This window comes from Corvus brachyrhynchos, unplaced genomic scaffold (genome assembly GCF_000691975.1).
Source record: "Corvus brachyrhynchos isolate BGI_N302 unplaced genomic scaffold, ASM69197v1 scaffold26, whole genome shotgun sequence".
In the NCBI taxonomy this organism is placed as follows: Eukaryota; Metazoa; Chordata; class Aves; order Passeriformes; family Corvidae; genus Corvus; species Corvus brachyrhynchos.
Window position 1 is genome coordinate 1,102,441 of NW_008239324.1, and position 10,267 is coordinate 1,112,707.

The following is a 10,267-nucleotide window of genomic DNA, read 5'->3' on the forward strand; positions in this document are numbered from 1 at the left end:
TCAGCCTCAGCCTCGTCACCGGCTGCGGGCTGAGCTGGGCTGAGCTGAGCTGAGCTGGGCACACCGGGAATAAACCGTCCAAGGACCCCCTTTCTCCAGCGTTTCGCTGCTTAAATTAACAATATCTCCACGGTCTGTCTTCTAGGTTAAAGTGGTTTCCATTCACCCCTCGGTGTTTTCTCGACGACCGACATCTTCCTCAGGCAGACAAGGCTTTAGGCCTGAAGGTGAAGCAGCCACAACTCGGCCTCTTATTTACGGTAAACAAAGTTACCGACAGAAGCACTGCATTAGGCTCAGCAGTGCGTCCTTCGGAGGAGGCGGCTGAAGGGCTGCGTGATGGGCTCGTCTGCAAAAGAGAGGTGTCAGGAAGGACATGGAATTTGCAGAAAAAAACCGTACAAAACGATCTTTTTATTGCTCATCTCATCTTTTTCATATTGTCACCCCAGACTTTCGTTTCCCCCAGACATATGGGAATGGTGATGGTAGTGGTGGCTGTCACTGTGGTCATGGTGGAATTTGGGATTTCAGGCCTTGTTAGGTCTGCGCTGTGCTGCTCCAGGGAGAAAACCAGAGCCCAGACAACACTAAAAATCAAATCTGTGTAATGCAGGTGACTCCTGGGACATTGAGAGAAATAGTTGTACCACTAAATGTGTAAAACAGAGAAACCCCAAACCAACCCCCCTATCGCCAACCTTAATTCTGTGGGTACCAACTCCCAATGATTGATTTATTGGTTTCATATGAATCTGTGTGTTTTTAATGGGTCTTGAATTGTGTTCCTTAATGTTTTTGTGACTTTGTTTCAAATGATTTTAGTATTATGTCCTTAGAAAAAAACACTCTCATGTAATTTTCAGAGACTTTGCAGTGATGTGTTTTAGTGCCATATCATATTGGCAAACTTAGCTGTAGTCCATTAATGCACCAGAAAGATGCAGCATAGTCTGTCATAACTAATCCATTATCAGGCTTCTCCCTTCATGTTAGGGATGTATTCCAGCTGTCAAACTCATGGTCACTTTGTATAAACTAATTTAACCATTAGGTCATATTGGTTTTTCCATTTGATAGAGACGTGACAGGTTTGCATTGGTGGCCAGGGTGGTTTTAGCAAAGAGCTGTCAGACTGTTAGCTTTTAAAGCACAGTTACTGTTCAGATGTTCTCCAAGTTCGTGAAATCTGGGTGAATACAGAGACAAAACAGTAGTTTTAATAATTTCCTGTAAGGCTATTAATTTGCTCTTCTTGTAAAGCTTGCACTGGTATGTTAGTCTGTTTGATGTGTCTTTCATGGCCCTTGTGATATCTTTCTGTGTTTAATGTTTCTTTTGATTCTTTTTTCTTTGCTTCAGGTTGAAAAGATGGGGAATGCAGAAAGCAATGCTTATCAGAATCACCTTTCCAGATTTCTTCCTGAGGAGCAGTCTGACATTGATGGACTATTCAATACCTTATCAGGATTGAGTGGCTCAGCTGGAGCAAAAAATGCCAAAGCTGCAAAGAAAACTGTGACTCTGGCAGCACTACAGGCAAGACAATCTGTTATTCATGATATATCTGGGATGTAGTACGTTGAACAGAATTCCAGAAAGAAGCTATAAAGATGTGGCAATAGTTATTTTTCAAGGATTGCTCATCTCAATTTAATTTTTCATAATTTGGGGCAGGATGGATATTTAACTTTTGCTTGCAGTTTAACATGAGTAGTGACTTTCAGGTTTGCATTCATTTCTTAAATTGCGTTTTTGGGTCCATTTGCAGCTTTCCTGATTCTGAAGTAAGTTGGGGTGTATGGAAATATTTTTACAGAGACCTGAAAAATGGGAAGAATATTTTTCCCCCTGGAGTCTGTAGTGGGGGATCATTTACAGATTGTCTTGAGAAGCTGTCACAAAGTCAGTTTTTATTTGGTTATGCCTGTCTCCCTCAACACATCACTGTCTCTAATCTCTTCATTTGTACTAAAAGCAGAGAATTCAATTTGACTTGATTAAGCTGTGGCTCCCTGTTTTAGCTAATTAACATGCATTATGCTTCTGATTAACTTTGCATTCATTTTCTAATCAAGAGAAAAATGATTCATTGGAATCCTTAATACCTTCAGCTAGTCAGGAACTAAGTGGCCCAATGAATGTAGTGGTAAAGTGCAGTTTGATATGTATTACACAAATAATGGAGTCAAATTAAAACTCATTGAAAGCAGCAGGTTATTTTAAGGTGTTCAGCAATGCCTGTGCATACAGACCAGCTTCAGCCTTCCTGCAGCCTGGCTGTTCATGAGCTGTCACCGGTTTTTGGAGCACCAGTTTTGGAAATGATGTTCCCGCTGCCTGGTTTTTCAGCATTAATTCATCCAATGTCCTTGGTGCCTGTTATTTGTTTGGGACCTGGAAGAAGTTCTCTTTCTTGCTTTGCCCTAGATCAGTGTGATCTCTGATGAACATTTGCCTTTTCCCTTCCTGGCTTTTTGTTTACCAGCTTAAATTAAAATCTTTTTGAAGACTTCCTGTAGGTGCAGGGAGAGTGGCAATGCCATTTCTGCCTTGTAGGTGACAGTGCTCATGCCTGGGCTGGACTGAGATGTGACAGATTTGATCCAGCAGCAGTTTGGTAACACTGGTGAGGCCCCAAGCATCACCTCCTGTGCTCTGCTTAGGTTACACATCTTCTGGGCCAGGGCAGGCTGCACTGCATAGCTTGGGAAGCAGCTGGAGCAGGAACCTCCAGATTATTTCTTGAAGCCATTTAAAACAAGGGTTCTGAACTATCAGAGATGTGAGTTAGAGGGTTATTAAAGATTCCTTTTTTACACACCTCCTTTTTTTGCACCCCGGGTCCACTCTTTGGAATAGCTAGAAGCACAATGGAACAGTGCAGTGAAGTGGTGGGATTAGGTAGGTAATTCAGCAGTGTGAAGTAAAAAACCCTTGAGTATAATCTTTTAGTAGTGTTCCCTGCTGCCTCTCCCACTTTAGGCTCATGTAGGATTTTTAGAAAGCCTCTCAAAGACAGCTGTACCCCCTGTGACCATCCCTCCCTCCCTGTGGAGCACTCTGATGTGAAAGGCTGTGGCTGCTGTTTCTGCTCCTGCTGGAATCAATGGGAGTTGTACCACTGACGTCAGTGAAAGCAGCACAGAGCTCGGGATATTGGATCTCTTGTGCCCAGCAACAGCCATTAACAGCAAATAGGAGCAGCCCAGGTGGCTTCCACAGGAGTGGCATTGAGCCAGGGAATCAGTAATAGCAGCTCCCCTGAGTGGAATAGGGCTTTTAGGCGTGTGGGGCTCCACTGATTTCAGCACAGTCCCCACTGAGCTACACCCCGTGTGCAAGAGTCAGGTCAGGTCTTCAGCACGTTGTGCACAGTGCTGTGCACAGTGAGGACACTGGGTAATCATGTCCTCCTGCATGCATGTATTTGAGATGATTTATTTTTAAACAGTGTAATTATCTTGAACACTCTGAAAGTTGAATCCAAAGTCAGATCTTTCCCACAGAGCTGTGATGAATGATGATGTATTCCAGCTAGATTTCAATTCAAAGGGCCAAGCATGCAATTCTGATGAATAAGTGCTGATTTTGACTCTCTCCTAACATCAGGGATGCTTTTTAAAAATCAGGTGATCTGTGCTTCAGTTAGTTGCTATGCAGAGAGAAATTTCCCAGGATTGTTTCTACACGTGCATGTAGGGTTAAACACTGCCTTGAGGCCAAAACTGAGATATGGAAAACATTACTTTCCTTTTAAGTGACCTCCACTATCAAAAGCAGAGTTAAAACACAATTTGGAATGTTGTACTGGCAGAGTTGGCAACCTTTGCACCAGAGTTATCACCTAGAAACCCTTTGCTTATACGCTATTAAGACTTTACAGTATTGCTTTTCTGAAGTCCATGGCGTTTCTAGAAAAACAGTATCAACCTAAATCACTAAAAAAATCACTATAAAAATAGAGATTTTTAGTTTTTCTCTTGGCAAAGCAGCTCTTTGACAAAAGTTTATTGCTCATACTATATTCTGTATGTCAGCACAGATTACCTGAAATACATCAGTTATTCTTCATTTGTAAAATGTGCTCTTTGCTGTTTCTCTCACTGCAGGCACACACCCGGGAGCCCCTGCCAGAGCCAATGACTCTTCGTTTGTACAATGGAATGAAAAGCATTGACCTGCCTGGCAAATCATCTGGGCTGAGTGAACAGATTTCGAAGGAGCAGTTTGTAATTTTTATGTCCAACCTCTTAAAAGGGAATGCAGATGAGAAGATTAGCATAATAATGAGAATGATCGCAGGGACAGGAGGGCCTCTGAAGGGCAAACAAATCCAAGAGGTAAACGAGCAGTTAAATGTGTGTTGGGGGGACAGTAAGAGAGCAGGGCAATAGTTAAGAGCCAGCAAGGGCTGTGGTGTGACTGGTGCTTCTGAGAACTGAGCAAAATGCTTTCTAGAGCTTTAGTTACAGGATCAGCTATGTAGCTTGCAAGGTGACAGAGTGAGATATCACAGAACAGTAATTCACCAGCAGCTCCTACACTGCAAAACGTGACCCTCCCCTCCCTCTTTCATTCCCTATTTTATGGAGGTGCTTTGTGAAGTAACATGTATCAAACGTCTTGAAAAAGGATCCTTTTCAAGACCTATGACACTGAAATAGCATTTCTGTAGTTCCTGACTTGTCATGGCAAGAGATGTTTCTGCCTTTGGGATTACAGCGTCAGTACTGTTTGACTTTATCTTCAGACAGTTGTTTGAAGCTCTTGGAAATTTCATTTAAGAAATACCAAAATGGTGATGTTTTAAAGTTCACAGAGGATCTGATCACATCTGTAGTCCACGTACTGAGCTACAGGAAGGAGCTGAAAGGTTGGAGTTTGGAGAATACGAGGGATTCTTCAAGTGGAGTTAAAGCTTTGGCTTCTGAGCTGCTCTCGGAATTGAAACTTCCAGGTAAGCCAGCCCTGATTCAGCATATCCCAGAGCTTGTGTAATCAGTGATCTCATGAGAGTTTCTCTCTTTAGGTCACATCTTTGAATTCAAAGGGTGAGACCAAAATTTCGAACCTAGTGCTTAGAAAATGACATGGGAATTCTATTTATTTAGCTTACCATCTTTCTCCCCTAAATTCAGGTGAGATTTGGTTTGAAGTCCCAGTTTGTTGTGGAACACGTCTATTTTACAAATACCTGACTTGCAAGTGACAGGCATGGGCATCTGAATATCTTTTATTTAAATAAAATTTATCATATATTTATGGCTATGTCCTTTTATAAAGCATAAGTCTATCTTTGCACTGCTGTAATAACAGATTTTGGTGTCTTGTAAAGAACATTTCATGAGTTGTAGCTTGGAGTCCGTGCTTCTAAATCATGACAGCCCAGCCAAAGAATGCCACAGGTAAATGGTTGTCAGTTTTATTGTTGCATTTGCTTAATGTAGTTGACACTTTACTGTTGCTGGCTCCTTTCATGTGTGGTTTTCTGTTCATTACAACAATGGAATATTGTGTTTACACTTAAAAATCGCCTGATTATTTTTGAGACCGTGAGACTTACTCCTGTCCCTGTGTGTCTTGTTCTTTAGATGGGACAAAACCCGTGGGCTCTCAGCTGCTGGAGACAAATTTTGATCGAAGTGTCATTGAGGACTGGGTGTACCGAGTTCCCCAGATCTCAGTTTTCCTCAGTGTTGTCATCAGGCAAGGCCTCCACGTCCTGCATTCCCTCCCAGACCAAACCAACGACATCCTCAACCTGGTTCCCCACTGCAAAGGCATCAAAGGAAGAGGAGTTGCCAGTCTCTTTGACATCCCAGCCATCATCTACATCAACTCCCACCTGCCTGCAGAGCTGCAGCACAAGTGGCAGCTTTTATTTTCCTCCAGGCTGCATGGGGAAAGCTTCTCACAGTTGTGTGCCCATATAGTGAACAAAGGCCCTTGCATAGTGATCCTAAGGGACGTGGATGGTTTCCTCTTTGGTGGGTTTGCATCTCACTCCTGGGAGGTGAAGCCACAGTTTCAAGGTAATACTCACTTTTCTTTTTTTAGTATCTCTGGTAAACATTCCCTGGTTTTTGTACAGGCACAAGAATCCTGTCCCCTTCGTGGATACTGTCTTTTTAATGAGCCACAGTGTTTTTTACACTTCCAAGTGAATTTTTCTGTGGCAAAAATAACACTAATTTTCAAAGAATATAAAACACACGCAAAGTTACTCTTAGCATGGCAGTCAGGCGAGTTGCTGATTAATATTTATAGTTTGTTATTTGGTAAGGCTTTTAAAATTGCAGGACTTATTGATCACAGAACAAGTTTTCAGGGAAATCTATCAAGCCCTGTAGCTGCTTAGATGGAAAATTAAACGAAAATGAAGGAAATAGAGCACAGATGATGAATTAGTGTCTAAATAAATTTGCCCACAGGATGGCAGTCCTCCATCAGGAACACCTGAGCCTCCTCTTGCCATTTGTGCAGTGTCTTTGTTCCCCTTCTAAAATCCAGCAGCCAGAGGATTCTTTGGACAAGCTAAACTTCTTGTTCCCTTAAAACTTAGGTGGGGAGAGAGAGGGTTTTTTAAGGACTCTTTGTAAAGAATGTTTGTGATGGATTTGTGAAGAAAAAAAAGTGGGCTTTGGGTATTTGATGTTGCTGGGAATCCTCACTTTGGCTACATTCGAAACTCAACTCATGTCCTGAATGAGTAGTTGAAAATGACCACTTCAGACAGTATAATGTTATTTTACACTGACTACACATCCCTTTCCTTGTATTCTTCCCTGATAGAGAAACATATAAAGCATACAGGGCAAGCACAGCTCAGGTGCCTCTGAATACCAAACTGGGCATGGTGAAAATTGCTCTAAATCATCAACTCTAAACTGATTTATGTATCAGTGTAGTCAGAACTGGGGGTGTCTGCGCTCACACCAATTTGTACAGATCTATCAGTTGGCCAGTTTTAGGTGATATAGTGCAATCTGGGCTAGGTGACACAGTGACATAATGTCCTAGTGGTGCCTCTGACTCTGCCCTTGATCACAGCCTGTAATTGCATTGATTCCTGTGGCTACACAGAGTTCATTGAGAATAAAAAATAGATCTAAATCTTGATGGGAGATCTACTGGCTTTCTGAGGTGGTAGCTGCTTTCTTTGAATGATTCAGCTTCAATTATGTTTTCTATTCTATTTGTAGGCAAGTTATTGCTTGCCCACTTGTCTGACCTGAGGTGCTTCTCTGTTTGCAGGTGACAACAGATGCTTTCTGTTTTCAGTTTTCCCCACTCTGGCTGTATACACATACACAGGGTACAATGACCACTACATGTATTTAAACCATGGCCAACAGACTATGCCAAATGGACTTGTAAGTATTCAGAAATGATGATTTGGAAATTGGATTTGTGGCTGGTGTTTGGAAGGGTTTTGTGGTTTTTTGGGTTTTTTTTTGGAGAGCAGATTTGTTTCACTTGTTATTCTCTGAGGAAATTTGCATCCCCGAAGCAGCACAAAACAGTGATCTGTGTAACTGAGGATTCTTCCACTGGCTGCTCTCCCTGCCATGCCAGCTGCTTTTGGAATTATGGAGGAGAAGGCCCAGCAGAATTAGAGTGCAGACATTGCAAGTAGCTGCTGCTGCTGCTGTGTGATGACAGGGGCAGGAGCTCCTCTTACTCAAGTTCACAGATGAGCTCTCCAGATGCAGAGGAGTTTCTATAGAGAGCTACAACACACCACCTGTCTTGAAAATGCTTTACAGTTTTGGAGCATTATGTGCCCATAACTTTGGGAATTGCAGCAGGCTGGAATTAATTTGCTCTAGAGGAAGTGAACAACATCAAATGACATTACTGGTTTCTGTAGATACTTTCCTAAATGGAAAAGAGGCAGCAAACCCAAGCACTGCCCCTCTGTTTGGAATGGAACTGTTAGTCAATAAACAGAAGCCAGGAGCTAAATTTCTGGCACAGCTCACAGATATTTGTATTCTGTAAAGCTTAGAGGTAGGCCAATATCACTCAGGTAAATTCTTACTTGTATTCAGGAATAACAGATGTGGGTGCAGAGGCCCAGCTTCACTCAGAATCCCCTTCTTTCACCTACTCACAGAAGTGTGGCATAAATACTGAGCACAGCAGCTTGTTCTTAGGTTTCCTAACTTTCCCAGTCTGTTTTCCCTGTGCAGGATGTGTTTGATGTGCTGGTTTTCTTCGCAGGGTATGGGTGGACAGCATGGCTACTTTGGGCTCTGGATAGACAGTGACTATGGGAAGGGCCACAGCAAAGCCAAACCTCGGTGCACCACCTACAACAGCCCCCAGCTGTCAGCTAAAGAGGATTTTACACTGGATGCCATGGAAGTTTGGGCAGTGGGAGATGCCCCTGAGAGTGCAGGGGTAGGTGAAATTGTGAATTGAACCTGTGAAATTGTGTCCTGGTTGGAACAGAAGATGTGAATGCAAAGCTCACAGTTGTTGTTTTCTGTTTAAACACTGTCTCTCCATTGTAGTGAATAACATTTTCTTTAACTGGCCCTGTGGTGCCATGAGTTTTGTAGCAGGCAGATAGCAAAACAGTAGTGGAATTATTGAGGGTGCCAACAAGAAGGAGTATCAGGAGCCATGAGGTGATCAAGTCAGAGTAGCAGTACTTTTTTCTGAATTTCAAAAGGCCTTTTTGATATTGAGGAATGGTCTCTGGGAGGAACCTCCTTGGAGGGGCTCAGTAAAACCCAGTGTTTCTAAAACAGACGGCACTGGAAACTCTCAAGGAAAGTTTAATCTGTAATTCATGAAGAGACCCAAAAGATTTCTTTATCAGTAACTTTAAATTTACTATTGTTCTACAATAAATTTATGTGAATAGGTTTATGCCAGTCTTTCTGCACTTGGTTTATTTTTGGAAATGAGTAGGAGCCCTCTCTCCAGTCTCCTCTATCCCTGCAATTTATTCTCTTACTAAACTGTCTGGTCTGTACAGTTTGGTGGGGTTTTAAAATTTATTTATTTTTCACTTCTTTTCGTACTAAATTCATGTGCCCTGACTTCGCTGGACACATAGTTCTAAATAGAAACAGAGCAAACTGTTTACAGAAAATGTTGAATTGTAACTGGATCTCTTCTTTAAAAACTTCAGCACTTCAGACTGAGGTGAGGTTAACCAGGATGTCCTGGCTGGCTTGTAACCTGAATAAGCTTGAAATAGTTCACTGTCATCCTAGGAAAAGTTTATGGCCATTTTGTGTAGCTGCAGCAGTAAAAATCATTTGATGTATCCCAGTGAGTTTTGGAATTGGAAATACATCTTCTCCATTGTGCCAAGCTTGCAAACCACATCACTTATGGACTTTAGAGTGTGTCCCTTCCCTGTAGCCTGATATGGACATTTTAAATTGACTGTATTTTATTTTGTTTTGAAGAGAAAAGGCAAGAAGAGTATCCTGGATGTGGATCCTCAGGCTCAGGCCTTGTTAGAAATGGCTGGAAAAAGTCGTCAGAGCGAAGGTCTGCGGGAGCCCATTGAAGAGGATGAAGATGATGATGATGATGAGAAGTAAAGGAGCCACAGTAACATGAAAAACCTTTACTTTTATTTGCTTCCAAGTATTAATGTTCCTTGGACAAGATTTTTTTCCCTTTTCTTCCCCCCTTAAATTTACCTAATTGTCTGGGACAAAGCTTGACCCTTGTACTTGTGTAATATTTAGGTCTAATGCACTGTTCTGCCTGAAGGGTTTTGTTTGGGGAGGACAGAAAAAGTAACGAGGGACATAATCATTAGGCATGGCTAAGGTCTAGCTGGATATGAATCTGCTTGCATTCCCCATAGATCATGTCTGCACACTAAATGAAAAGCAGCAGAAGTTACTGACAGTATGGCTTTCTGTCTTGGAGAGTTGATATGTACATAGTTACATATTTATAAAGCCTGTTCAAGGCACTGATTAAAGCTCTTATACCTCAACTGCACATATTTATTTGCATGCAATGGAATGAGTCAGCAAAGCTTACAGACTGTAATGATGTCCTGCATTGGTGAACATAGCATAGTCCACATGATGCCATATGAAGGGTGCTATTAATTTGCATTGCTTCAGTTAAAGCATTAAATTTCAAGCTTTCTAAGTCAGATTTTCAGCAGGTGACTCCATATTCTGTAAGATGTCCAGAACAGTTATACAGCAACAAATTTTATACTACGACACTACCCTTGGTCCAACTCACTTCACCTGCTTCTGCAGAAACTTGTCTGTAGGTT

General features: G+C 42.0%; 1 protein-coding gene across 3 annotated transcripts in view; it reads left to right on the forward strand.

The window, feature by feature from the left end:
* The first annotated feature begins 78 nt into the window (after positions 1-78).
* The window catches only part of TLDC1 (TBC/LysM-associated domain containing 1), a 12,477-nt gene continuing 2,288 nt past the window's right edge, over positions 79-10,267 (forward strand). Inside the window, exons 1-8 of one of the 3 annotated variants that reach the window (XM_017740999.1) lie at positions 79-227; positions 1,363-1,539; positions 4,113-4,343; positions 4,816-4,960; positions 5,595-6,035; positions 7,258-7,376; positions 8,227-8,406; positions 9,429-10,267. The exon at positions 9,429-10,267 is cut by the window's right edge and continues 2,288 nt beyond it. In XM_017740999.1, coding sequence (XP_017596488.1) covers positions 1,372-1,539; positions 4,113-4,343; positions 4,816-4,960; positions 5,595-6,035; positions 7,258-7,376; positions 8,227-8,406; positions 9,429-9,566 — 1,422 coding nt within the window. In that variant the 5' untranslated portion in view covers positions 79-227; positions 1,363-1,371 and the 3' untranslated portion in view covers positions 9,567-10,267. Of the gene's footprint in view, positions 261-1,154; positions 1,273-1,362; positions 1,540-4,112; positions 4,344-4,815; positions 4,961-5,594; positions 6,036-7,257; positions 7,377-8,226; positions 8,407-9,428 lie in introns of those variants that run through there. The other 2 variants (XM_008638687.2, XM_017740998.1) reach the window with 2 other exon arrangements.